Raw genomic sequence first — 27998 nt, 5'->3', positions numbered from 1 at the left:
CGCGGTGTACCCTGGGATATTTAAGTCCGCCCCGCGGCGCGGAGCCGCGATGTCTCCGGCGGCCGCGGTAGCTGGCGGAGTCGAGCGGCGGCGGCCCCCGTTGGGCGTACGGGAAGGCCGGGGCCGGACCCGCGGCTGCGGAGGGCCGGCGGGAGCCGCGGCACTTGGCCTTGCGCTGCTCGGCCTCGCGCTCTACCTGGTGCCCGCGGCGGCCGCGCTGGCCTGGCTGGCCGTGGGGGCGAGCGCGGCCTGGTGGGGCCTGAGCCGCGAACCCCGCGCCTCGCGGGGCCTGTCGTCGTTCGTGCGTGACTCGCGCCGCCAACCGCGACCGGCTCTCACTGCCTCGCCGCCCCCAGCCAAGCCAACGGTCAACGGCAGCGTCTGTGAGCCCCGCAGCCCGCTCGGAGGCCCCGACCCCGCTGAGCTCTTACTCATGGGCAGCTATCTCGGCAAGCCCGGCCCCCCTCAGCCTGCCCTAGCGCAGGACCCCAGGGACAGGCCCGGCCGCCGCCCACCCTCTCGCTCCCCGCCGCCGACGTCGGCGGCCCAGCGAGTCCACCATGTCTACCCCGCGCTCCCCACCCCACTCTTACGAGCCTCTCGGAGGCTGCCCCACCGGTAAGTCGTGGCGATCTTGCCAGGGTCGCCGGGGCTTTAACCTAGAGCTCCACCTGGAAATCCGACTTTCCCTTACCTTCCTTTTTTCTTCACTTTGCTTTTTCTCTTCTCTTTGTATCCCTCCCCCTTTCCCTTCATTACTCTCCCGATTTTTTTTTTTTTTAAGGTAGGGTGTTTGGTCCAGGCTGATTGATCTCAAACCTATTTTTTGTTTGAGGCTGTCCCTGAACTCCTCATCTTCTTGCCTCCACCTTCTGGATGAGGAGTTCAAGGACAAGATTACAGGTTTGCACCATCACACCAGGTTGTATCCTGTGCTGGGGTCGAACCCACAGCTTCATTGATAGCAGGCAAGCACTCTGCCCATTCATTCCCTAGCCTTTGTTTTTTTTTTTTTTTTTTTTTTTTTTTGTGTGTGTGTGTGTGTGTTGAGACAGTAGCTTGTGCTGTCCCTTGAATTCACTCTGTAGGTGAGGATGACTTTGGACTGCTGACCTTCCTGCTAGCACCTACAAAGTGCTGGGATTACAGGTGTGCTCCACCATGGTCAGCCTAGATTCTGGATAAAAGCATTTTTTTTTTAATTGCATCCGCATTAGAGTTCAGAGGACAGGTTACTGGAGTCATTTTTCTCCTTCCACCATGTGGTTCCCTGAGATTGATCTCAGGTCAACAGGTTTTTGGCAGCAGCAAGCACTTTTACCCACTCAGCCAGAGGTGATGAATAAAGTCATCCCTATACACCACAAATTAAATAAAGTCATCCCTATACACCACAACTTCGTGTGCTTCTGAAGTATCTGTGTGGCCAAGGTCTTCAGTTTCTCTCTTAATTTGTTGAAGACCATGGTAGAGATGGCCATTAAGCAACTGATTATTTTCTGCCCTTGGATGGGATGAGGGAAATTGCCCTTAAAATGCTCTGTTCCCTGTTGCTTAGAAAGGTTTAAGATCTGAGCTGTCAATGGTATAGTGCTTTGTCTACCACACACACACCCCTGGGTTTTGTCACTGCCAAAAATAAATGGGGGGGGGGTTGACATTTTCTGGAAAAGAAGTGTTGATGCCTCTATTTCTGCAGTCAGTTGAATCCCATGTTCTTTTGAGGTTCTGTGGTTCCAGCATGTGTCTCCTATTCTCTACAGAGATTGTGGATCTTTATCCAATCGGTTCGTTATAACACCTCGAAGACGGTATCCCATTCAGCAGGCCCAGTATTCCTTGCTTGGGTCTCTGCCAACAGTGTGCTGGAATGGTGGTCACAAGAAGGCAGTGCTATCTGCACGGAACTCGAGGATGGTGTGTAGCCCAGTGACTGTGAGGATTGCCCCTCCAGACAGCAAATTACTTCGCTCGCCAGGGTGAGTATGTGTATACAAACGAGTGTGTGCAGGTAAGCACCTGCATCTGCACCTGTGTGGAGACCAAAAGAAAGCCTCAGGTCTCCTTTATTGCCCTCACTTGCTCCTTTGAGGCCAGGGTCACCCCTGAGCCTGAGGCCCAAGTTTCAGTCTGGTTGATTAAGCCCTAGCTGTCCTCTTGTTTCTAGTCTCTAGTTCCCTTGGAATTGGGTAACGGGTATACAGGATGCCTGGATTATTGTGAGGGTGCTGGGATCTGACTGCCAGCCCTCATGATTGTGCAACTCACTGAGCCATCTCTACACACATGCTCAGTCACACACTATTCATACAACAGGCTGGCCTGAAATTGACTGTGTAGCTCAGGCTGGCCCCAGATTGAGGATGCTCCTCCTGCTTCTGCCTTCTTACTGTTGGGATTACAGGCATATGCCACCAAGCCTGACTTACTGATCAGGATAGTTTCTACACATATATAAGTTAAGTTGGTCTTGATTGTTGGTTAGTTTCTGGTTTCTGTTCTGATGGTTGTTAAAATATCCTGTTTCTAGAATCTTGTCTTTCATTGCAGGCCAGAGCAGATTCTCAACACAACGCTGTCCTCACCATCAAGTAATGCCCCAGATCCTTGTGCGAAGGAGACTGTGCTCAGCGCCCTAAAAGAAAAAAAGAAAAGGACAGTGGAGGAAGAAGACCAGCTACATCTCGATGGCCAGGAAAACAAGAGAAGGTACTGATCAGAAGAGTACAAAACTGGATTCCCAGGTGGACTCCAGATAATTTGTGGAAGTATAGGTGATTTCCATGAAGGTATAGAGGTCAGCTCCACTGTATGCCTTGCAACAGCTTGGTAGTAAGGGCGTTAATACTGTTCACTTCTTTGTTTGGTTTGTTCAGTTTTTCCATACAGAGTTTCTCTGAGTAGCCTTGGCTGTCCTGGAGCTCACTCTGTAGACCAGGCTGGACTGAAACTCAGAGATCCACCTGCCTCTGCCTCCCAAGTTCTGGGGTTATAGGTGTGCAACCCCACTGCCCTGCACCCTTCATGTCTTAAGGCACCGATTAGGTAAATTTCAATTCCCTTGCACTTAAACTCTGCTTTATACAAGAATTCACCTGCATCAGCATTATCGCCCCCACTGAACTCTCCAATCCCCTCCCAGTATTCTGTTGCAGATTGGTGTTATACTTGGCAGCCCAAGCTGGCCTTGAATTCTTAAATCCTTCTACCTCCTAAATGCTGGGATCATGGGCATGCCTGACCAGCCATCAGCTTTGGATCTGTTAAGTTTTATTTTCAAAAGAGAATGCTCAAAGTCTTCCCCTCCAGGGGCTGGAGAGATGGCTCAGTGGTTAAGAGCACTGACTGTTCTTCCAGAGGTCCTGAGTTCCAACAACCACATGGTGGCTCATCACAGCCACCTTGAATGAGATCTGGTGCCCTCTGCTGGCATGCTGGCAGAAGACTGTATACATAATAAAAAACATCGGGTAGGGAACTAAAAAGAATTCTCAAAAGAAAAAGAAAAAATGGCTGACCAGGTTTGAAGGAAGGAAGGAAATCTTCCCCTCCAATCATGGTGTTCTGTTATTTAGTTAAGTGCCAATAAACAGCTGGAAGAAGTGCTTGTCTCCCTGGGCAGTAGTTCTCATTGGAGGATTCAAGGCAAGGACTGTGCCACCCAACCCTGCACTATTTTTTTTTTTTCTTTTATTCAGCAAATGCTTATCAGGCACACATTGTGTACCAGGCCCTATACTTCATCCTGATGGGACTTTGGAGGCAAACAAATTTATATATACATATGCATACAGATACACGTGTGTGGTATGTGTACACATATATATGATATATAAAAATTTTAAAATGTTTAGTGTCTGTAGAGTTCATAAGAGTTCAGAGCTCCTGAAACTGGAGCTACAGGTAATTGCAAGCCAGCATGTGGATATTAAGCCAGCATGTGCTGGGAATTAACCCTGGGTCCTCTGCAAGAACTGTCAGTGCTTTAAACTACTGAACCATTTTTGTTTTTTCAGCCCCAATTTCCAAAATTTTAAAATTATATTGTGTTCACTTATTTTGGAGGGAGGTATCAGAAGAAATGTGGAGGCAGAGAAGAACTTGGAGGAGTTGGTTCTCTCCTTTCACTGTGTGGGCCCAGGATTGCATTCAAGTCATCAGGCTTGGTGGCAAGCACCATACCTACACTGGACCATCTCTCCAACCCCACTGTGTTTCGGGATGGGGGTATTTGAGACAGGGTTTTCCTCTAGAGCCCAGGCCTAACACTTGCTATCTAGGCTAGACTGGCTAGGTTGGCCTGGAACTTCAGGGCACTATCCTCTCCATATGCCACCTGGCACTCCTGGCAAGACAACTAAATGGTTAAAAACCAAAATAATTACAAATTGCCAGTGTATGAGGGTTAGGATTGGAAATGCAGTGTTAGGAGTAATGAGGAGGCCTTTTGGTGTAAAGAGGAAAGGATGGCCCTCTTGGGAGACAGTGCATCACGTGCCCAGGGAAGAATTACCATTGTCTCCTTTGTCTGGACAATTTATAGCCATTTTTAAAATTTTAAAATTGACCATTTCTAATACTAGATGACAAAATGAAGTAAAAGATTTTTTTCTTGACCTCTTTTTTGAGACAGTTTTTGTAGCCCATACTGTCTTAGACTTCACTGTTTATGAGCCAGTGGGTCATGGCGCATGCCTTTAATCCCAGCACTTGGGAGGCAGAGGCAGGTGGATCTTTGTGAGTTTGAGGCCAGCCTAGTCTACAAAGTTAGTTTCAGGACTGTTACACACAGAGAAGCGCTGTCTTGAGGGAAAAAATAAAATAAAAAGAATTCACTGTATAGCCCAGGCTAGACTGGAATTCACAATCATTCTGCCATAGCCTTCTGAGTGAGTGTTGGGATTACCTTTGTGCATTGCCATGCTCCACTCTAGTTAGGGAAATCTTTATTGGCACATGTATTTATGGAGTAAAGAATGTTAGCGGAGATACAGGTATGGTAAGTAAGCATTGTGCTGGTGCCCCATAGCTAAGCAGGGACAGCAGATGGCCAGGGGGCAAGGAGAAAATGACAGCCATTGTAGTCCAGGTAGGCTTCTCATGTTCTTTAGGATAATTATTTTTCTTGGCCCTGGTGCACCTGTAGATTTGGTATTATTTTAGCCCACAATTGGAATTTAGCAGTGGTCACTGGCACCATGAGTACACTAATAAATAAATATATTTATTTATATATTCATGCATCTATTTATTTATTTTGACATAGTTTCTCTATGTAGCCCTGGCTGTCCTGGAACTCACTCTATAGACCAGGCTGGCCTGGAACTCACAGAAATCCGCCTGCCTCTGCCTTCGGAGTGCTGGAATTAAAGGTCTGCGTCACTACCTACCTCTTTAATTTTTAAAAAAGATTTATTTATTTTTAATGTACATTGGGGTTTTGCCTGCATGTATGTCTGTGTGATGATACCAAATCCTGTGACCTGAACTGCCATGTGGGTGCTGGGAATTGAACCCAGGTCCTTTGGAAGAAGGGCAACTGCTCAGCCATCTCTCTAGGCCCCTGAGTACACTCTTGTGTGTGTGGTGGATAGAGCTTTCCTAACTGCTCTAGAGCACTGCTACCTATAATGTAACTAAATTTATTATTGTAATATCTGATGCAAAATTGGCCCCTAAAAACTGATAAATCTGCCAGGCATGGTAGCTGGCACCTGTAATCCTCTGCACTGTGGAGGTTGAGCTAGGAGGATTGGAAGTTCAAAGACAGCCTCAGGCCACATAATGAGTTCTGGTGTAGTTTGGGCAAAATAACAAAAACTTGATTCAAATTTTTTTTCCTTGTGATGCACCTGAGTAGGTGAGATGTATTACAGGGTCTTTCTTGCTCCTTAGTTACTAGGACAATCTTAGAGTAATGTACTAAAATATACTCCACAAAGGTAGTGCTGGGTTCCAGGAATTTGAAGAAATGCTTTCAGTTTTCTTCACATTGTTTATTGTGTTTGTATGTAAGTTGGTTCACACACGGAAGGCAGACCATAGCTTGTGAGGGTCAGTTCTCTTTTTCTACCTGTGGGGTCCAGGGATTCCCAGAATCAAACGAAGGTCAGCAGGCTTGACAGCAAGTGCCTTTACCTGCTGAGGCATAAGGTTGGCCCAGGAAATGCTTAAAGGGAATGAGAAGACAAGCATAGTATTTCATGGAGGATTTTCTTTCTTGGTTTGTCACAGGCGCCATGATAGCAGTGGGAGCGGGCATTCAGCATTCGAGCCCCTTGTGGCCAACGGAGTCCCTGCTGCATTTGTGCCTAAGTAAGTGAAATGCTTGGGAATGCTTAGAAAAAGTGCATTTAGCTGTTGCCCTGTCAGGTTTCCTCTTTGCTTTCTGCATTGTACCCAGTTCACATTGTAAAATCTGTAGGGACATTTTGACTTATTTGCCATGATTGGATATTTTCTCTCCAATTTCTTTTCATGTTTTTCCACTAATATGAGTGAAATATACACAGGGTCCGTGTTTAATGGCATATATACATTGTGCTAATGTTGTGATAATCTTGCTGGAATAAGCACTCTGACACCAGTGAGAGTGGAAGGAGAGATGTCACCAGTGGACCAAAGCCAGACAGCTTCTGAAAGGTCTTGCTCCTGGGTCCAGTTTGCCCGAGTTCCACCTGCCGCCACGTTAAGGTCCCAAGTAACACACAGAGACAAATGCTGCTTGGCCAATGACTAGGATTTCTCATCTGCTAGCTCAGTCTTAATTATCATAAATCTATATATTTTATAAGACTTATATTATTGAGGACACCTTCCGCTGGTGCCCTCTCTTGCCAGCAGATCACATGGCAACTCTACAGCAGAGACCAGGAGGAAGAGCAAGAGAAAGGGGACCACTTCCTGTTTGTCCTTGCTTATATATGAGTCTGCCTGCCATGTCACTTCCTGCCTGTATCACAAGACTTCTTTTTACTATATTTCCCAGAATCCTCCTCGACTCCTAGTCCTGCCTAACTTGCTGCCTCATTGGCCAAACAGTACTTTATTTAATAATAAGATGAACATACACAGAGAAGGACCTTCCCCCATCATATCTCTACGACCACAAGGTAGGGTGAGGTAGCAGGTGTAAGTTTTACAGATGCATACGTGGCAGTCAGATTGTTCTAAACACATGTAGTTGACGGGTGTAAGCTTTTGTGTTCGGGTTTTAAGGACAACCACCTTTTGTTTCTCCAGGTCATTCTGTTCTAAGTAGCAAGTAAAGTCATACTTAGAAATGGGCAGTATAAGCAGTGCTTTAATTAAACCACCAAATCATTAAGTCCATATCTAATAATTGGTCTTCTCTGTCTTACTCTGTTTCACTAACATGTTATAGTTGACCCTTCACAGAAGGATCACAGTTCCTCTGCAGTTCAAGAAATGTTATAACATGGAATTTAAGATAAATACTAAATGTCTCTACATTGAGTTTAAAACTTTGGAGGAAGTTTGGGTAGAAGGGACCTAAGTTCCTTTAAGGCTGGTGGTGGCTTTGGAGGCTCTAGCCTAGGTGACAGTCTCAAGGGAAAGACAGAATCTGAGAGCTAGCGAGAGGAGTGGAACAGCTGGCTGGCTTTGACTGCAGTCAGGATGCACAGGTGAAAAAGGAAACATATCTTGCTGCAGTGTCACTGAACTGGTTTGTGGTATGTGGATTGTCCTGGGACATAGCAAAGAGACCCATGCTATAGCAGAGCTAGGAGCAGAGGTCTACAGAAAGGGTTCTGAAAAATTTCTTTTGGGGTTGGAGGCTCAGGAGAGTGGTTGGTATTTAACTCTGAACAGCTTTATTGAAGTATCATTGACGACCAATACACTGTTGCTCCATGCAGCCACAATCAAGGTGTAATCCTTCCCTTCAGCCCCAGGCACCTCCTGCTCTGCTGTCTATAGTCCTGTTTGTGTTTCCATGCCGTGGCTGACCCAGGCTCTTTGTCAGACTTGAGAGCCATGTCATTGCTGATGGTGCCCAAGAGAACATTATGGCCTTCAGGGTTATTAAAAGAGATGTGTTGGAACCATGGAGGGCATAATAGAGAAGAACGAAACTTCAGTGGCATGTCTACTTTTCCTTTCTGTTAGGCCTGGCTCCCTGAAGAGAAGTCTGGCTTCTCAGAGCTCAGATGACCACTTGAACAAACGGTCTCGTACTTCCTCTGTGAGCTCCCTGACTAGTACATGCACAGGAGGCATCCCCAGCTCCAGCCGCAATGCCATCACCAGCTCCTACAGCTCCACCCGTGGCCTCTCACAGGTATGTCTCAGAGCCATGAACCAAGGATGCAAAACCATCCTCTGATGCCTTGCCTTGGACCTGTCTCTAGGTTAACAAATACATAGCCTTAAATAGCAAATGAAATAAAATACAGACCTGAGGGACTAAACAGAATGCGAACCTGATACAGATGGAGCTGTTTCTGCAGCTGCAACAAGGAAAAACAGTGCAGTAAATGGTACTGATTTGGCTGAAAGGGTTTGTTCATTTTGGAGTGTAGATGAGATTTATAAGCATTTGGAATTTGGTACAAGTTTTTAAAATGTGAAGTAGCTGTCCTTCTTGTTTAGAGTTAGTTAATATCTGTGGGTAGGGAAGCCAGGCAGCTTTGCTGTAGGGTAGGCTTGATATTGATATTAATGTCATTGACACTAGTAGCTGTGTGGCTTTGTGCAGATAGATCGGTTACCTTTTTTGTCTGGTTTTGTTTTTTGAGACAAGGTCTCATGGATCCCTGGCTGTCCTGTTTGCTATGCCTCTCAGGCTGGGCTTGAACTTGTAGTGATCCTCTTGCTTCTGTCTCCCAAGTACTGGGTTTCAGGCCAGCTTGTATTTTTTTAATATGCTTAAGCTTATTCTGATAGAATATCAGAATCTGCAAAAATAGAGGGTGTACTTTTTACTGTAGATAATCCTTTTTGGAATTTATAATGGGTACAAGTATTGTCTTACGTGGATTAAAAAAACTTTTAAGGTTTATTACTTTTCGGCTATGGTGACATACTTTAAGCTTGAGACCAGTCTGGTCTACATAGTGAATTGCAACCAGGGCTATACAGTAAGACTTGGACTCAAAAAGAAAAACAAAAATATTTGGATTTATTTGAGCCTGTGTGAGTTTAGGTGTACCATACGCGTGCAGGTGCCCACAGAGACCAGAAAGCTTCCAGTCTCCTGGAACTAGAGTTAAAGTACTTAATGAGCAGCCTGATTCGGGTGCCAGAGAAACCAAACCTGGGTCCTCTGAAATAGCAGCAGATGTTTCTTAACCGCTGAACATCTCTTCAGCGCCTTAAAAAGGTGGTTGGTTTGGTTTGGCTGTTCTGGAACTCACTATGTAGACCAGGCTGGCCTCAAACTCAGAGGTCCACCTGCCTCTGCTTCCTAGACGTGTGCCACCACACCTAACCTGTTCAGAATTTCTTTCTACATAGTCGTGTTCTCAGTAATAGTCTATGTGTCACTCTGCTTGACTTGCAGCTGTGGAAGAGGAGTGGTCCCACTTCATCCCCCTTTTCCAGCCCAGCTTCCTCCCGCTCCCAGACACCAGAGAGGCCAGCTAAGAAAACAAGGTAGTCATTATTCACTTCTGGTTACTTTCTGTGGGCAGGAAAAATGGGGCTTACCAGGGATTGGCTGTTGAACATTCTGTTGACTCTGACTCAGCAGCCCAAAGAGTCAAGCCCTAAAAGAGCAGCAAAGCGCCTGCTACAATTGATCCCCTGTCCTGCAGTCTGAGCACACTGATGGTTGGGGTCCCTTCTCTGTCTCATACTCCAGTGGGAGTGGTGCAGAGGCCACTGGGAGTGGAGTGCAGAGTGGATCGGGTCAGCAGGGAGCCTGGGTCCCTGGCCCCAGCTCACTCTTCACTGGAGCTCGGCTCCCTCGGGGATCAGGTCTGTCTGTGTCTGTCTGGCCCTGCCTGCCACCCGGCCGTTTTTATTTTCACCCTGTCTGTCACTGGCCTGCTTTCTCACCAGCTTCACTCCTAGCTCTCAGCACTAACCCACTGTTAGAGCCTGAAGATGCGGTCTGGGGCCCTGGACTTGGCAGGCTCTGAGTAAGGCTTCGCAGTTTCCTGTACTATATTTAACTAAAGACCAGTTATTCGTGGCCTCTGTTAACTGCCCACCTTCATTTCTACAAGAACTGTGACATGTGACATGCTGAGACCTAGAGCCATAGTTTTTGTAGGCTCTGGCCGTGAGTGAGTGAGTGAGTGAGTGAGTGAGTGAGTGGAGTGAGTGGAGTGAGTGGAGTGAGTGGAGTGAGAAGTTGCTGTGCAGCCCAGGTAGTCTTCCCAAACAAAATCTAGCCTTTTCACAATCCCCACAGAGAGGAGGAGCCATGTCCCCATTCCTGTTCTTCAGCTCCCTTGGTAACAGACAAGGAGTCCCCAGGAGAAAAGGGTAAGTAGAGAAGCCGTGTGGGCTGAGGGTGGCATCTGAGGTGTGGAAGGTAGCACCATTGGAGTTAACAGAGCATTGCTCTGTCTATCTTGTCCTTAGTGTGGGAAGAGAGAAAGGCAGACACAGTTCAGTACATATGTGAGGACTGGCAGGTAATGAGCTCATGTGGGGCTCTGGGTCACAGCCATCCCAGAAGCAGTTGTGTACACCTTTGGAATGACACTGCGGATACTTCCAGGCCACTCACACACAGAAAACATGATGTCTTCCAACAAAACAGTCCTGTCTTGGATGAGTGGGGAGTCCAGCAAACCTGTGTTTGTCTTTAGTTACAGATACAGCCACTGGGAAGCAGCAGAACTCTTGGACTTCCCCACCCACACCTGGCAGCTCTGGGCAACGCAAACGCAAAATTCAATTGCTACCCTCCCGGCGAGGGGACCAGCTCACCCTGGTATGTCTTTTCCCTCCCTCTCAGCTCTTTCAGACTCAGGAGGGCTGGGAGCGGGTTCTTCCCGCTTCTGGGGGTTAGCCTAACCTGTCTTTGTTCTCTTGGGCAGCCACCACCCCCTGAGCTAGGCTATTCCATCACTGCGGAAGACCTGGACATGGAGAGGAAAGCCTCACTGCAGTGGTTTAACAAGGTCTTGGAGGACAAGATAGGTAAGGATGCAGAGCTCAGTGTGCTCTAGAGGGGCAGAACGAACACCTTGCTGTCTTGGGGTTCGTTTCAGAGGGTTTCCTTGGGAGAGAAGTGGTAGAATACTTGATTTCCCTTTGTTTTAGCTTTGAATCTCATCTATCTAAGGCTGTCTTCAAATTCATAACCTTGCTTCAGCCTCCCAAGGACTGGGTTATAGATGGCTGCCACTACAGCCAGTTCTTGAATTTTTTGTTCCTGATTTCACCAGGAGTCTTTATACCAATAGCTGTCACCAACACTTTTACATGAGACATGAAAGTTTTGTTTGTGAAAATGGTGTTACTGTCTAACCCAAGTTTGCCTCACCCTCATAGACCTCCTGCCAGCACTCCAGCACAGGCCATGTGTCACACCCCCACTCCAGCTTCCTTGTTCATTCTTCCTTGGGAAACCTGCTTAGGTCTTCTTTGAGGCCTATAGATCAGTGTGCCACCTGTGAGGTTAGGGAAACATTTCTGGACAAGCATTTTGGGCTCTGAGCTTCCTGTACCTTTACTCTGGAACTCCCATGTAAGAAACTTGTCTCTCCTCAGATGACGCCTCCACCTCAGCCACTGAAACCCCACCTGCTGCCAATCCTCCATTCACATTCACCCTGCCTGCTGCGGTAGGGCCTGCCGCCTCACCAGCCTCCCTCCCAGTGCCTATGCCTAGCTCTAACCCGCTGTTGGAGAGCTTGAAGAAGATGCAGGACTCTCCATCTCCAGCCCCACCATCCTCAGGTAAGCAGAGCGCTCTGCCCTGTAATGACAAGCTTTTGACATGAAGGGGATGTAGAGTCTGTCGGTCCTAGGCTTCAGAATGCCCTGGTCCAGAAATATGCAGGAGGCAGGCTATCATATTGGGTTCATGATTCAAAGCCAAGTGCCCAACTGCTCTAAGCCTGTGTCATCTGTGAGAACGATGTCTTCCTTGGGAACTGTCTGCAGTTATGATGTGGTCCGTCCCATAAAGTGTCAGAGCTTTCTGGATCCCAAGCCTAGAGTAACTGAAATCCCTTTCTCTGGGTGAGGCTGGTGAACCTTTGCCAGCTAGTACCTTCATGCTGCCGCATGTGGACACACCGTTGTAGCAGTGCTTCTCACACTGGAGAGGCAGCTCTTGGAGCTCAGACAGATACTACTCTGCTGAGTTGATAAACATGTTTAGTCTTTGTTAGATGAATAGGCTAGGCACATGTAGGTAAAGTAAGTAAGTAGACACCAGAGTTGTGCTAATGGCATTTTCCTTTATGACCACACATGCAGCCCGTGCTTGCTTCTTCCTTTTGTCTTTCCTGGAATCTGGAAGTAGAAATAATGTCTTCTTGAGTCCCTGTACATTGTTGGTGCTAGAGGATATAGCATGCTAAATGCCACCTGCAGACACCCTCAGAACTCACCTCACTTCCTCTTCACAGAGCCTACTGCAGCAGCAACTACTGCGGCCCCTTCGCCTCTGAAGACACCCAGCCTCCTGACCCCTCTTGTCTCACCTTTGACAGGGCCGTTGGCCAGCACCTCATCAGACTCCAAACCTACAGCCACCTTCCTGGGGCTGGCCCCTGCTTCATCTGCAACACCACTCACTGACACCAAGTCCCCCGGAGTCCCTCAGGCTGAGCAGGCTGTCAGCACTCCAGCCTCCACGGCTCCCTCCCCCACCCCGAAGCCCAGCATGCTATTTGGGATGCTGAACCCACCTGCCACTTCCTCCCTTGCCACGACTGGCCCAGCTTGTTCTCCCATGTTCAAGCCCATTTTTATGACCACACCTAAAAGTGAAACTGATAGCCCCTTGCCATCTAGCTCCCCAGCCACCACTACAACAACTTCACCCAGCACCACTCTCCCCACAACAGCAAGTACCACAGCTCCCACTTTCAAGCCCATTTTTGACAGTGTGGAGCCAATTACATCCATGCCCCTGTCAGCCCCCTTCTCCCTGAAGCAGACGACTGCTACAGCCACCACTACAGCCACACCAGGCCCTCTCTTCACTGGCCTGGCCACTGCTACCTCCACAGTGGCCTCTGGTACCACAGCTTCTGCCTCAAAGCTTGTGTTTGGCTTTGGAGTGACCACTGTGGCCAGCACTGCCAACAGTACCATGACTTCCACCTCCCAGCCACTTCTGTTTGGGGGAGGCCCTTCTGTCACTACTGCCGGCTCTGCCCCACCCCTGTCCTCCATCTTCCAGTTTGGCAAGCCCTCTGCCACAGCAGCATCTGCAGCCAGCACCTCCTTTACCCAGTCCCTTGCCAGCTCTGCCCAGACAGCGGCCAGCAGCAGCAGCAGCACTGGTGGCTTCAGTGGCTTTGGCGGGACCCTGGCCACCTCCACCTCAGCCCCTTCCACTACCAGCCAGCCCACACTGACCTTCAGCAGCACTGTCACTCCTGCCTTCAACATTCCCTTTAGCTCTGGTGCCAAGCCTGCACTCCCAACATACCCTGGAGCCAACCCACAGCCCACGTTTGGAGCCACTGAGGGGGCCACCAAGCCAGCACTTGCCCCAAGTTTTGGCAGCTCTTTCACTTTTGGCAACTCTGTGGCTGCAGCCCCGTCAGCAGCCCCAGCACCAGCCACCTTTGGCAGCGCTGCACAACCGGCTTTCGGCGGGTTGAAAGCCACAGTCTCCACCTTTGGCACCCCTGCCAGCACGCAGCCAGCTTTCGGTAGCACCACGTCTGTGTTCTCCTTTGGTTCAGCTACCACCTCTGGCTTTGGTGCCACCACGCAGACCACCCACAGTGGGAGCAGCAGCTCTTTGTTTGGCAGCTCTACTCCATCCCCATTCACATTCGGTGGCTCAGCAGCTCCTGGCAGCGGAGGCTTTGGGCTTGGTGCTACTCCAGGCACCAGCTCCACCTCTGGAACTTTCAGCTTTGGATCTGGACAGAGTGGGGCCACAGGCACCACCACCTCTTTTGGGGGAAGCCTGAACACCCTGGGCACATCCAACCAGAGCTCACCCTTCGCCTTCAATGTGGGCAGTACGCCTGAAAGCAAGCCTGTGTTTGGAGGTAAGATTGGGAACCATGTTAAGGCTTAGTACATAACAGCCTACAAGTAAGTTACAGACCAGCTGGCAGTCCAAGCTAGTTAATGATGGAGGGTCCCTGAATACCCAAGAAAGGTTTCTGGAGGGCTGAAGTAGGTAAAACCTGTTCTTGTTTTTTGTTTTTAAATAATTTATTTAACTTTATGTGCATTGGCGTGAAGGTATCACATCCATTGGAACTGGAGTTGTGAACTGTGATGTGGGTGCTGGGAATTGAACCTGGGTCCTCTGGGAGAACAGCCAGTGCTCTTAACCTCTGAGCCATCTCCAGCCCAAGACCTGTTCTCTATTTTTTTTTTTTGGTTTTTTGAGACAGGGTTTCTCTGTGTAGCTTTGGAGGCTGTCCTGGCACTCGCTCTGGAGACCAGGCTGGCCTCGAACTCAGAGATCCGCCTGCCTCTGCCTCCTGAGTGCTGGGATTAAAGCACCAACGCTCGGCCCAAGACCTGTTCTTAAAAAGGACCCAAATGGAGTTGCAGCACCCTCATCCAGTGGCTGTCAACTGCCAATAACTATAGTTCCAAGGGATCTGATGCTGCTTTCTGGCCTCCACATACACTGCACTTGTACACACACACACACACACACACACACACACACACACACACACACACACACAGAGCTCTACATACGCCTCTAAAAAAAAAGATATATATATATAAGCATGGTGCACACCTTTAATCCCAGAAGATGCAGGCAGATCTCTGAGTTCAAGGACAATCTGGTCTACAGAACGAGTTCCAGGACAGACTCTACAAAGCTACAGAGAAATGCTGTCTCAAAAACAAGGGGGTGGGAAAGATTTGATATAGATATAGAGATAGATATAGATATAGATATATAGATTGATTGTGTGTGTGTGTGTGTGTGTGTGTGTGTGTGTGTGTGTGTGTGTGGGTGTGTTTTGATACATGTATGTCTGTACCATATGCATGTTGGTGCCCATAGCAGCCAAAGAGGGTGTTGGATTTCTTGGCATTTGAGAGCTGCCATTTTTGTGCTGGGAATTGAACCTAGGTTCTCTGGAACCATTGAGCTCTCTCTCCCATTAAACAAAAATCATAATGCCAGTTCATAGCCAGGGTTCATTGTTTGGATTTTAAATATCCAGGGAGTCACAATAGAATTTCAAGCTGAAGGGTGAAGAGATCTTGTATGCTTTGTGCAGGTTGAGTTTTGGCCTTAAGAGGTAAATAAAGGGGGAGAGAACTCTTGGGGAAGTGGGAAGGTGAGAGGTAGGTCTGTTGAGTCGTCTGGAACAGTGGTGAGAAAAGGGATATAACCAGAGAAAGTATACAGTTTGCCAGGTGGTTTGTTCATGGGTGGAAACATGATGAGTTCTCGAAGTGTGCGGAGGTTCAAGCAACCTCTGGAATAAGTGGGTGGACAGGGCTGGGAGATGGCTCAGTAGTCAGAGTACTTGCCCCTTGAGTGTAAGGGATCTGAGTTCAATCCCCAGTACTAGATGAGGCAGTAGTGTGTACCTGTAATCCCAGTGCTGAGTGTGTGGAGGTAGGCAGATCCCGTGGACTTGTTGGCCAGTCTAGCCAAAATAGCCAGCTCCAGGCTGGTGAGAGACTCTGGAAGACACCCAGTGTCAACCTCTGGCTTCTATACATTCCCAGAACGAATAGTACACTGGTCCAAACACAGACACAAGACAGCACACAGGGAGAGTTTGTGTGGCTGTTGTTGGCACTGAAGGATCACGAGTCTTTTCACTAGTGGTGAAGTCACTTAAGAATGGTGATGGGGAGGGTGATGGGTCAGGGTCCTTTGTGGGGGTGGGGAAAAAGAATGATTGACAGGTGACACTGCAAGGACCAGGACTGTTCATAAGAGCCTGGTGGTCTGAACCTCAGGAGTTAGCTGGGTATGGTGTGCATGTCTGTTATTCTGGTACTTCAGCTTGGACAGGGCTTGAACAGGAGGTTGGAGAGTTTCAGGCCAACTTGGGCTACATAGCAGACCCGGTCTCAAAAATAGCAAAACAAAAGAATGGGTGTTTGAGGTAGGAGGGGTGAGAAATGATCTGGAAGCAGCATCACAACAATACAGCCCTGAGATAATTGCATACAGGCAGAGCAGGAACCATTCTCAGGGCATCCTGGGAGGGCTAGGGACCCTACAGGGTGAGCGAGAGGAGAGGTGGGGAGGCAGGGTGAGATTAACCTGACAGTGTTAGGTTAATCTGCTGCAGTTGTGCATGGAGGGTGGGAGAGGCCAGCTAGGCTCTGAGGGTCAGCCCAGGCTCTGCAGCTTCCCATCTCTCCCATCTAGGCACGCCCACACCCACTTTTGGGCAGAGTGCCCCTGCCCCTGGAGTAGGCACCGCAGGCAGCAGCCTCTCGTTTGGGGCCTCCTCAACACCTGCCCAAGGCTTTGTTGGAGTCGGACCTTTCGGTAAGCAGCCAGTCTGTTGCCAGCGTGACACCCCTGTCCCTTGGATGAGGAGTGATTATGAGGATAGCAGATTGCTGGCCCTCAGGGTCTAGGGGAATTGGACAGGAAGATTGAGCCTTCTCAGGAAACTCAAACATTTGGAAAGCCAAGTGTTGGTGTGGTTTTGTTTGGTTTGCTTTATTTTTATATGTTGGTGTTTTTCCTGCATGTTTATGATCGGGTCCCACCAAGGGCTAATAGGGCTGCCAACAGCTTTGGAATCCCTGTAGTAGAACATCTATGCGTCTTCCTTTGACCTAGCTTCCCAGAGCAACACACCAGGCACATTTTCTTTGGCAGTAGCTGCCCTGATGAGGTCTTGTCAACTCTTTCCAGGATCAGCGGCCCCTTCGTTTTCCATTGGCGCGGGATCCAAGACCCCAGGGGCTCGACAGCGACTTCAGGCCCGAAGGCAGCATACCCGCAAGAAGTAGTAGCCTGCCTCTTGTCTCTGCTCCCCCATTCCTTGCCTGAATCTGGACCTCAGCACCTGCTAGGAAGAGCCTCTGACCCTTCGAATTCCATAGCAAACCTAGCCCATCACCAGGGCAGAAGTGGCAGCCTGGCCCTTTCTGTTCTAGAGAAAGTGGGTGCCCCAGGGAGGGGCAGAAGCCCAATACTTTACTTGAGCAGTCACACTGGTGAGGCTGGAGAACTGGAGAAACATCTGTACATATTGTCCTCTTGCTGCCCCAGCGATTGTTTAATGTGTAGCCTAGGCGGCCATCCCCTCTCGAGCACCACTTGGATCCCTAGCATACCTTGTGTAGGATGGGGGAATGGAGTATCCCTGAGCTTTGCCTGCTTGGCTTGGCCATAAGAAGTGGTCTCTTCCTCTGGTTCCTTCAGGGTCTCTCCTCATTTCTTGCTGCTTTGTCCTTCACCTGTCTGTCCTCTGAGATTCACTCCTTTTTAAAGGGCAGTGAATCTTGCTTTGCCTTGGAGACCCCAGTGGGCGCTGCTCGCCTCTTCTTCCAAGTGTATTTATCTCCAGCCTTCCGCCAGTCCAGCCTCCATAAAGGTGGTGGCTCAGGACTTAGCCTGGCAGAGCCAGGGGAGAAGTTTGCTCCAGGAAGTCCTGGGGCAGGCAGACTGCCCACCACTGCTTCTAGCTGCCTCTTCACCTGCCCGACACCCCACGGGCCACTTTGCCTCTTCGGGATTGTATTTTCCAAGCCTTGTATTGTGTTTGTCTGATGTTAATGTGTGTTGCTCCTTGAATCGAGTTTGGAGGAAGAATTGAATTGTATGTGTGGCGGCATGTTGGTAATGCCGGACTTAATGTCGCCTGGGCCCTCTTAGGCCTAGCTAATTGAATGCTGAAAGTGGCACCGCGTGACAGCCACAGTGCTGACTCCTGAATTCTCAATAGTGTTTTTTTGACTTACGGGCTGGCAGCCCAGGGGATGGAGCCTATGGGAGCAAAGACTTCCCTCTGTTGGTCCTCCCCCACGTAACAGGCAAGGGCATCTTCTGCCTGTGTTTGGAGTTTTAGATTAATGGACTACACTTTTAAGTTTCTTATTTGTTTTCCCAAAAGGGTCCTTCCTAGCTTTTCTCTTTCCTTTCCAAAAACCACACCCTTAGGCCCCAGAGCCTGGCTGCCATGCCCATCCTCTTTGGGAGAAGTATGAATGCGTGTGTCTAAATTAAAAGAAAAAAAATATTTAAACGTTTTTTAACAAAATAAAAATTTATTTTTATATTTAAGCTAAATTGCCTTTTAAATTCCTTCAAGCTTGGTTCACTGAGGTGGTTAAGTATAAATGCTATTGAATAGTAGGAATTAGCTGTATAGTTATGCCTGTGTGAAGGAGGGGCTCATGGCTGTCCCCAGCAGCTCTGCTAAGGGGGCAGAGCTCCTTCTGGACATGTTGTATAAGTGTGAGTCTTACTTTATAAACAATGTGATGTAGCTATAACTGGTCCCTTACCTTTGTGACTGGCAGGGGTTAGACTGGGTTGTATGGAGCTGGGGAGAGCTGGACCTCAAGTCCCAAATGCCTGTAGGGATGGGGATAGGTGGTGGGGATCTTCACAGGAAGCCTCTACTTGTGCCTCAGGTAAGGAAGGGGCCTCCCTGCAATTCAGTCTGAGCTAATTACCTCAGCTCCACAGCAGGCCTGCATCCAGGGCCCCTGAAGAGGCGTCCTGGCATAGCCTCGGTGTGTGAGCACATTTGTCCGTGCTCACGCTGGACAGGGACAGGGAGGCTAGGGCTTCCCACTACAGACAGACTGAGTTCCTGTGAGCGTAGCTGAGATTTTTAGTATGAATGTGAGATTGTTCTTGCTTATGTCATTAAAAATAAAACTGTGATCTGTCATAGACCTGAGTCTGCCCTTTATTTAACTAGTAGAACTGCCAGTGCCCACTATGTGCTTGGCTCTACGCTGGCACCAGCTGCTGCTTTGCGTCTTCTCTTTCTCTTTGGAGCTTTGCTGAGAGGTTCTGGAGCCACTGCTTTGTCCTGTGGAGCTGGGCTGGAAGAAGAGGTCAGAGGTTAGCAGAGTACTCAGGAGGCAGAGGCTCAAACTCTGAAGCCAGCCTCATCTACCTACACAGTGAAGTGTAAGCCAACCCGGGTCACACAGACCCTGCCTCAAACACAAACAAAACCCCTGCTGCTTACTCACCCGGGCACCACTTCTGCCCGTTCAAACACAGCAATGAAGAAGCCACCAGTGAGTGTGGTCTCAGGGGAAGCCCGGAGGCAGTGTTCAGACCCTGGAAAGGTACTCAGACCTCGGTGAGGCCACGTGGGTAGGACAGGAGCCAATCTGTGGAGAAGGAGAGGACTCAGACCCTAGTGAGAAATAGCCTGCGACCTCTCAGATTCTAGGGACACCATTACCTGAAGACCCCCGAGTTCTGCTGTAGAGCCACTTGGACCACATCTTCATTCTCTTCTTGGCAAAGGGAACACGTGGAGTAGACCAGGCGTTGCAGAGAGGGGAAGGTGAGTGCGTGGCACAGAGCCCGTTGCTGGAACCCTGCCAAGGCCTGCAGGCGTTCCTTGCTAGGTGTACCTCCTCCATGCTCCTCCAACTGCCGGCTCAACATACCTATGGAAAAGGAGCTGCAGCTATGAAGCCATTTCCCACCAAAATCCTCATTGTATAGATGAGCATTTGCCTATTGTCATAAGTTAGAAGTAATACCAAGATTAACTGATAGCCTTTAGTATCCAAGTTGCTGTGGGGCTAAGACTGCAGCCACACTGTCCCCATCTCACCAGAGCCACTACAAGAAGGATCCAGCAAGATGTACTGGACCTGGCTGTAACGCTGGTCAGAGGGAGAGACTGTCAGGAAGTCCTTCTCAGCTAACTCGCAGCAAGAGACCCCAGCTCGAGCCAGCAGTGTAGCCATGGCTGCCAGTCGCTTAGCATCCTGGTCGAATGCAAAGATCTTCCTAGGGAATAGAGCAGAGGCAGAATGAACTGAGAATTTCTTTTAAATTAAAACTTCTAGGGAGCCAGAGAAATAGCTCAGTAGTTAAGAGCACTGGCAGCTCTTCCAGAGGTCCTGAGGCTCACAGCCATCTATAGTTAGACCTGATGCCCTCTTCTGGCCTGCAGATAGAGCACTACATACAGAAAATAAATCTTGAAAAAAAAAAAAAAAAAAAAAAAAAAAAAAAAAAAAAGACTTATGTGTCTATATGTCACATATGTGCAGGTGCTTGTGGAGGCCAAGAAGAGTGTTGGAACTCAGGGAGCTGAAGTTAAGGAAGTTGTGAGCCACCAGACATGAGTGCTGGGAACTGAACTCAGGTCCTCAGGAACAGCAAGTGCTCACTGAGCCATTTTGCCAGCTCTAAAACTGAGAATTCATGGAGCATGGAATCCCACAGTTAGGTAACATCACGCTGTTACATAAACTAAGTCAGGACACAGATCTAGGGGTTGTGGCTCAGTAGTAGAGCTCCTGCCTAGAATCCCCAGTGAGGGGCTGGGGTGTGGCTCAGTGGCAGAGCACCTGCCTAGAATCCCCCAGTGAGGGGCTGGGGTGTGGCTCAGTGGTATAGTGCTTACCTAGCATGAATAAGGCTTTGGGGATTCAATCCCCAATGCACTACCACCCAAAACAAAACACAAAGCTAGGATACAGTATATGTAAGTGGCTTATAGGGTCCCAGCCACTGACACCCAGCCTGGGAAGAACCCTAAGGACTGAGGGAGTTTAGTCTCACACCAGTAGCTTGGCTTGGAACTAGGCTGAGTTGCCAGGGCCATGCTCTCAATCTGTATCATTCAGTGAGACTAACCCCCCAAAACAACACAAGATTCAACCACACCCCTCCCTCTGCCTCAAAGGGGTGAGAGGGCAACACTCACCCCTGGTTCTTGAGAAGGGCCGCAATGTAACTGGTCTTGTTGCCAGGGGCAGCACAGGCATCAATGACATGGGAACCTGGCGGGGGAGACAGCAGCATGGCTGGGAGGCAGCTGGCCTAGCAGGGCAGAAATGGTGGGCAGCTGGGTGAACACAGAGTCCCCTTAAGTCATTCCCCTACACCCCCCTCTCTCCTACCCCCCCCACACCTTATCCTGCAGAGCCCCCATAAATCATTCCCCCACAACACCCTCCCTCTCTCCTGCCACCCCCCTACCCACACACACACCTTATCCTGCAGGATGAGATGGCCAGCGCGGTAGAGCGGATGGTCATGCAGATCTGTCTGTGCGGGGAACACAAGAAGCTCAGACAACAAGGGATCCAAAAGAAAATGTTGCCCCTTGAGGGTTCGCAAGTCCTCCAGGCTGGCAGGGAACAACCACTGGTTAGGTTTTGTTTTTAACCTTTATTTTATGTGCTTAGGGTGTTTTGTCTGCATCAGCGTGCATACAGTGCTGTGGAGACCAAAAAGGGCATCGGATTCCCTAGGACTGGAGTTGCAGGTGGTTGTGACTGCCACGTGGGTTCTGAAAATCAAACTCTGGTCCTCTGAAAAAGCAGTCATGCCATTAACCACTGAACTATCACCCCTGTTTTTCACTTTTAAACAAAGACTTATTTTAAATTATGTAACTATGTTAGTTATGTGCGTGTAAGAGCAGACACCCCAAGAGTCTCCTGGAATTGGAGTTATAAGTAACCCTACATGGGTGCTAGGAACTGATCTTGGGTCGTCCGCAAGAGCAGTGTTTGCTCTTTAACTGCTGAGCCATGTTTGTTGAGACAGGATCTGGAACTCAATCCCATCTCAACCTCCCTGGTACTGGGATAACAAGTATATATCGTCAAGCCCTGCCTCTAAGAGGGGGTGGCTCACCAGGTAAAAGCACTCGCTTTCACAGACCTGAGACAATCCCTGGAACCCCCATACAGGTGGAGAGAGAACCTACTCCCACAAGTTCATTTTCTGCATACCCTCACACATGAAACACAACAATGATAATTAAAATGATTAACATTGGGGCTGGAGAGATGGCTCAGAGGTAAAGAGTACTGGCTGCTCTCCCAGAGGTCATGAGTTCAATTCCCAGAAATCACATGGTGGCTCACAACCATCCCTTATGAGATGTGGTGCCCTCTTCTGGTGTGCATATATACATGGAAGCAGAATGTTGTATACATAATGAATAAATAAAATATTTTTTAAAAAGAATATATATGTATGCAATTTAATATACATATTAAATATATATGTGCATCCAATTACAATTAATGAAAAGGAGGCTCTGAATTTTGAAGAGAACATGGAGTGTTATATAGGAAGGCTTGGAAGCAGGCAAGGGAAAAGGGAAATGTCATAACTATATTATCATCTCAACAACTTAAAACAAAGGAAAAACTAGAGAAACCATTCTGAGCAAGGTAACCCAATCACAGAAAGACAAACATGATATGTACTCACTCATATGCAGATTTTAGACATAGAGTAAAGGATTAGCAGCCTACAATCCACACTGCCAGAGAAGCTAGTAAACAAGGAGGACCCTAAGAGAGACATACATGGTTCCCTGGAGAAGGGGAAAGGGTCAAGATTCCCTGAACAAATTGGGAGCATGGGAAGAGGGGGGAGGGAGCTAGGGGAATGAGAAGGGGAGAAGAGGAGGGGTGAGGAGGACATGAGGGAGTAGAAAGGTTGAGTCAGGGGAAGAATAGAAGATAACAAGAATGGAGATACCATAATAGAGGGAGACATTTTAGGTTTACAGAGAAATCAGGTGCTAGGGAAAGGTCTGGAGATCTACAAAGACGACACCAGCTAACAATCTAAGCAACAGAGGAGAGGCTACCTTAAATGTCCTCCCCTGATAATGAGATAGATGACTGACTTATATGCCACCCAATAGCCCGCATCCAGCAGCTGGTGGAAGTAGAAGCAGACACCCACAACTAATCACTGAACTGAACTGGAATCCAGATGCAGAGAAGGACGAGTGAAGAGCAAAGGGGTCCAGACCAGGATGGTGAAACCCACAGAAACAGCTGACCTGAACAACGGGGAGCTCTTGGTTCCCAGACTGATAGCTGGGATACCAGCATGGGACTGATCCAGACCCCAGGAACATGGGTTTCAGTGAGGAAACCTCGGAAATCTACGGGACCTCCTGTAGTAGTTCAGTACTTATCCCTAGCATAGGTGTGGACTTTGGGAGCCCATTCCACATAGAGGAATACTCCCTGAGCCAAGACACACGGGGGTGGGCCTAGGTCCTATCCCAAAGGATATGATAGACTCTAATGACCCCCTATGGAAGGCCTCACCATCCAGGGGGAGCAGAAAGGATATGTGATAGGTAGGGTTTTATTTGGGGGAGGGAGTGAGAGGGGAGGACGGGAGGGAGAGGGAACCAGGATTGTTATGTAAAACAATCTTGTTTCTAATTCAAATAAAAAAATGCAAAAAAAGGATTAAAATTGGGTTGATATATTGACATTATAAATGATAACAATAAGAATAGCACTTCACAGACAGAGGCATGCAGATCTCTGTGAGTTCGAAGCCATCCCAGTCTACAGAGTGAGTTCCAGGACAGGCTCCAAAACAATACAGAGAAACCCTGTCTCGGAAAAAAACAAACAAACAAACAAACAAACAAAACAGCACTTCATGTAAATATGTAACACAAAATGACAAAAAGTATGTTTAGGGCCATTTCAAAAATAGTTGAAAATTTTGTCCTGATCCAAAGCCAAAATCCATCTAACAACTTTTTGTGAAACTCAAGTTAGCAAATCAAACACCAATTTTTAAAAGGAGACATTCTAATGCAATACAATACAAAGACAGACGAATCTGATACTTCCATGTAAGGGATGGCAGTATTAATTGTAGGAAATAAGGTCTTTGTCTTCCATATTTTTTTTTAAGATTTTATTTATTTATTTCATATACAATTATCTGCATGCATGCACACCAGAAGAGGGCACCAGATCTCATTATAGATGGTTGTAAGCCACCATGTGGTTGCTGGGAATTGAACTTGGGTCCTCTGGAAGAGCAGTCAGTGCTCTTAACCTCTGAGCCATCTCCCCAGCCCTGTCTTCCATATTTAGACCATTATGTTTCTTTTTTTTTTTTTTTTTTGGTTTTTTTTGGTTTTTCGAGATAAGAGTTTCTCTGTGTAGCTTTGGAGCCTATCCTGGCACTCGCTCTGGAGACCAGGCTGACCTCGAACTCACAGAGATCCGCCTGCCTCTGCCTCCCGAGTGCTGGGATTAAAGGCATGCGCCACCAACGCCCGGCTAGACCATTATGTTTCTAACAGCAGAAACTATACGTGCAGTAAAACACTGTAGTCCCTAATACGCAGTAGTCTCAAATATGAGCAAGATGTTTCGAGTAGTGTCTGTGGGCTGTGCTGGGATGTGCACTGCAAAGTTCATGTGCTGTGTGTTCAGAGCCCAGGACATATATCACATAATGAAACACTGGCACATGCTAAGAACACCCTGGATTCAGATGTCTGATTATGAATTATGTTTTATCATTGTGTCTACAGAAACCTTTTACTGTTCCCAAATATTTGGCGCACGCCTTTAATCCCAGCACTCAGGAGCCAGAGGCAGGTGGATCTGTGTGAGTTTGAAACCAGCCTGGTCTACAAGAGCTAGTTCCAGGACAACCTCTAAAGCCACAGAGAAACCCTGTCTTGAACCCCACCCCACCCCCCAAAAAAATCAAACTGTACATTGTTCTGCAGCCCATTGGGTCTTGACCCACAGTTGAAAAGACTGTAATCAAGACCAAAAAAAAAAAAAAAAAGAAAAAAAAAAAACCAACCTGGAAAGGCAAGACTGCTGAGCTAGAGAACAAATGGAAGGGTCACCAGAACATAGAATAAGAATTGCAGTTCTGGTAAAAACAGGTCTCAGAAGATGATGAGGGGCTAGAGACATGGCTCAGCAGTTAGGAACACACTGCTCTTTCAGAGGACCTAAGCTGGGTTCCTAGCACCATGCGCAGCAGCTCACCTGCCTGGGTCCAGCTCCAGAGGGTCCAACAGCCTCTTTTGGCACATGCACACACCCACACATAGACATACATAGTATACATCATTTAAAACAAAAGTAACGTCTTTTTAAAGAGAGAAAATCTTGTTGGGAAAGTAGGAAAAAACATTGAGAGAAAGCAGTCACTATCCCTAGTGTCTCTTCCCACAGACCCCTTTTTCTTCCCCAGGAATCTGGATATCCAGGAAAATGAAGGCACCCAGGCAGGCGCTAAGTTCTCACCTGGAAGCCCGACCCTGGTAGGAGAAACCTTGTCTCTTGAAATAATCTATCGCATCCTCAGGGCAGGTCTTGAGCGTGTTCACACGTACAAACCGAGGCACCTGGTAGGCTAGAAGCCACAGCAATGAGTAGGAAGGAAGACAAGCCCCCTGTAGGCCATAACCCACCCCCCACCCCCAGTCTCCAGTTCACCTTGGCCAGGCCTGGATCTCTCTTCCAACAAGTCCTCATTTCGGCTCACACCCCGATGAACCTTGAGCCGGGCCAACTCAGCCTTGAGTCTTGCCTGGTGTCGGCCCAGGAGGGCCTTCCATCGGCCTCCACCCCCTCGAAAACCCTTCCCTAGCAACAATTCATACACAAGCACCTGGATAGAGAAAAACAGAAAAACTATTAACATCATAAAACCCTCCAGTGGGAGGGCTGTCCAGATGGTCAGGTCAAGGGGATTTTCTTGCCCAAGATCATCCAAGAAATTAATGGCCCACTATGGGAGCAAATGCCTATAATCCCTGCAATCTCATACACTTAAGCATGAAGACTACAAACTGAAAATCAACCTGAGTTACCAATTTAAGACCTGCCTGAGCAACTTAGCAAGAACCTGTCTCAAAAAACAAGGGCCAGGGACATGGCTCAATAGAACCTTCGTAGAATCTCCTAGTAAAGGGTTGTGGGTATGTGAAAGAGACATCCACCATTGAAGAGACTGGGAGCAGGTTCAGGAGTAGTGTCCTCCACAGAAGTAATAGTAGTACAGCTCAGCAGTAAGCACCTGCCTAGAATCCCCCAGTGAGGGGCTGGGGTGTGGCTCAGTGGTAGAACTCTTCTCTGGCAAGTTGGTTCAATGTCCAGCGTCACAATAAGGCAGGCAGGCAGGCAGGCAAGCAGGCAGGCAGGCAGGCAGGCAGGCAGGCAGGCAGACAGACAGACAGACAGACAGACAGACAGACAGACATAACCCAGTGTCCTGCCTCCCACGCCTGTACCTTTTCCCCAGGTGGCCCCCGTTGAGGGGAGCTCTGGACCCCCAGCCTTCCTTGCCATCATTGCTGCTGCCACCGCTAGTTTGTGCCTCTGTCCTATTTAACCCTTCACACAGTGCTCCCCATGAAGACACAGCGTTCGGGCCCAATTCGTTTCCCAGAAAGAGGGGCAGAGCTCTGCACAGGGGGCGGCTCGGGCCACGGGGCCGCTCACCTTTGCCAGGTGCGGCCGCAGCTTCTTCTCGGCGCGAAGGAGCCCGGCGTTGGCGATCACGGCGTCCAGCACGGCCGAGTAGCGCTGCGTCTCGCACACCAGCGCGTACAACTGCTTCACGTTCTGGGGGCACAGGGCGACACGCTGCACCCCGCGTTCACCCACTGCCCCGGCCCGGCCCGGCCCGGCCCGGCTCGCCCCGTCCCTGCCCCCGGCCCGCTACCTGGAAGCTGCTGGAATACACCAGCCCCTTGAGGGAGCCCTGGCGCCCCTCGGCGCCCGCCAGCACCGCCGCCGCGGCCGCGTACAGCCCCATGCTGCCGCCCCGCACGCCCTCTACGGCACTGTCGCAAAGCTCGACCAGGCTCTGCGGCCGCCGCAACTTCCGGCGCAGCCTGGCTTCCGGAACCAACTCCCAAGAAGCCGACTACTTTCCGTTTCCAGCGTCTAAAAAGTAATTCTGAAGCCGGACGTGGCGGCGCACGCCTTTAATCCCAGCGCGGGAGACGGTAGAGGCAGGGGAGCTCTGTGCCAGTCCCAGGCCGGTTGGGTCTGCATAGTTGCAGGACAGCTAGGGCTACATAGTGAGACCTTGTCTCAAAAACACCAAAAAAAGAAAAAAAAGTAATTTTTCCCAGCTCCGTGTAGTCACTTTATAGGTTTGCTGGGTTTTGTTTTTGTTTTTCGAGTCAGGGTTTCTCTGCGTCTTTGGAGGCTATCCTGGAACTCACTCTGTAGACCAGGTTGGCCTCGAACTCACAGAGATCCGCCTGCCTCTGCCTCCTGAGTGCTGGGATTAAAGGCATGCGCCACCAACGCCCGTGTACTTTGTAGTTTTTTAAAACCGTGACTTGCTCTGGAATTCAGAATGTACCCCAGACTGGCTTGCAACTCCTGGCAGTCCTGCCTCAGCCTTCTGTGATGATGAGATGAGAGGCTCAGAGATTAAAGCACTTCCTAGAATCCCCGAGTCGAGCTAGGAGTGTGGCTCAGAAGTAGATTCCTGTCCTTAAATCCACTAATGGGGGGTTGGAGAAGTGGTTGATGAGTTGAACACCCACCTAGTAGATGTGACCCCTTGGGATTCCATCCTCAGCACCCCAGCATTCAGGAGGTGGAAGCCGGAGGATCAAGAGTTCAAGGAAGCCGGTGTTGGTGGTGCATGCCTTTAGACCCAGCACTTGGGAGGCAGAGGCAGGCAGGTCTCTGAGTTTGAGGCCAGCCTGGTCTACAGAGAGTTCAGGACAGGCTTCTTCTTCTTCTTCTTCTTCTTCTTCTTCTTCTTCTTCTTCTTCTTCTTCTTCTTCTTCTTCTTCTTCTTCTTCTTCTTCTTCTTCTTCTTCTTTTTGAGACAGGGTTTCTCTGTGGTTTTGGAGGCTGTCCTGGAACTAGCTCTTGTAGACCAGGCTGGTCTCGAACTCACAGAGATCCACCTGCCTCTGCCTCCCGAGTGCTGGGATTAAAGGCGT

The 27998-nt window shown here is 48.9% G+C and overlaps 2 protein-coding genes across 3 annotated transcripts; one reads left to right on the top strand and one right to left on the bottom strand.

Moving 5' to 3' along the window:
- Window positions 1-25: 25 nt before the first annotated feature.
- Window positions 26-18969, top strand: Pom121c (POM121 transmembrane nucleoporin C). Of its 2 annotated transcripts, XM_027416178.2 has the most exons (13): window positions 27-618; window positions 1764-1979; window positions 2551-2709; window positions 6235-6315; window positions 8131-8302; window positions 9524-9615; window positions 10379-10452; window positions 10782-10906; window positions 11013-11115; window positions 11689-11877; window positions 12555-14159; window positions 16478-16600; window positions 16976-18969. In XM_027416178.2, exons 1-13 carry the CDS (start codon window positions 50-52, stop codon window positions 17071-17073), a joined length of 3606 nt encoding a protein of 1201 aa, XP_027271979.1. In that variant the 5' UTR covers window positions 27-49; the 3' UTR covers window positions 17074-18969. The 2 variants fall into 2 exon arrangements, with proteins under 2 accessions (XP_027271980.1, XP_027271979.1); XM_027416179.2 differs by lacking the exon at window positions 16478-16600 and having other exon boundaries at window positions 26-618; window positions 16976-18967.
- Window positions 18966-26901, bottom strand: Nsun5 (NOP2/Sun RNA methyltransferase 5). The gene is made up of 10 exons (XM_027416180.2): window positions 26753-26901; window positions 26530-26652; window positions 25522-25696; window positions 25330-25438; window positions 21266-21404; window positions 20979-21094; window positions 19875-20053; window positions 19494-19704; window positions 19276-19419; window positions 18966-19122 (listed from the first exon to the last, which is right to left on the bottom strand). The coding sequence occupies exons 1-10, from the start codon at window positions 26843-26845 to the stop codon at window positions 19014-19016; spliced, it is 1398 nt and encodes a 465-aa protein (XP_027271981.1). The 5' UTR covers window positions 26846-26901; the 3' UTR covers window positions 18966-19013.
- Window positions 26902-27998: the final 1097 nt, after the last annotated feature.

Source organism: Cricetulus griseus, chromosome 4, assembly GCF_003668045.3.
Source record: "Cricetulus griseus strain 17A/GY chromosome 4, alternate assembly CriGri-PICRH-1.0, whole genome shotgun sequence".
In the NCBI taxonomy this organism is placed as follows: Eukaryota; Metazoa; Chordata; class Mammalia; order Rodentia; family Cricetidae; genus Cricetulus; species Cricetulus griseus.
This window is presented reverse-complemented; position numbering and strand designations above follow the sequence as displayed.

Coding starts and splice junctions, on each gene's coding strand:
- Pom121c (XM_027416178.2), top strand. CDS start 50: ATGTCTCCGGCGGCCGCGGTAGCTGGCGGAGTCGAGCGGCGGCGGCCC. Junction 1,980..2,550: donor AAATTACTTCGCTCGCCAGG/GTGAGTATGTGT, acceptor CTTTCATTGCAG/GCCAGAGCAGATTCTCAACA. Junction 11,878..12,554: donor TCCAGCCCCACCATCCTCAG/GTAAGCAGAGCG, acceptor TCCTCTTCACAG/AGCCTACTGCAGCAGCAACT.
- Nsun5 (XM_027416180.2), bottom strand. CDS start 26,845: ATGGGGCTGTACGCGGCCGCGGCGGCGGTGCTGGCGGGCGCCGAGGGG. Junction 26,653..26,752: donor TGTATTCCAGCAGCTTCCAG/GTAGCGGGCCGG, acceptor CTGTGCCCCCAG/AACGTGAAGCAGTTGTACGC. Junction 25,439..25,521: donor GAGATCCAGGCCTGGCCAAG/GTGAACTGGAGA, acceptor TGTGGCTTCTAG/CCTACCAGGTGCCTCGGTTT.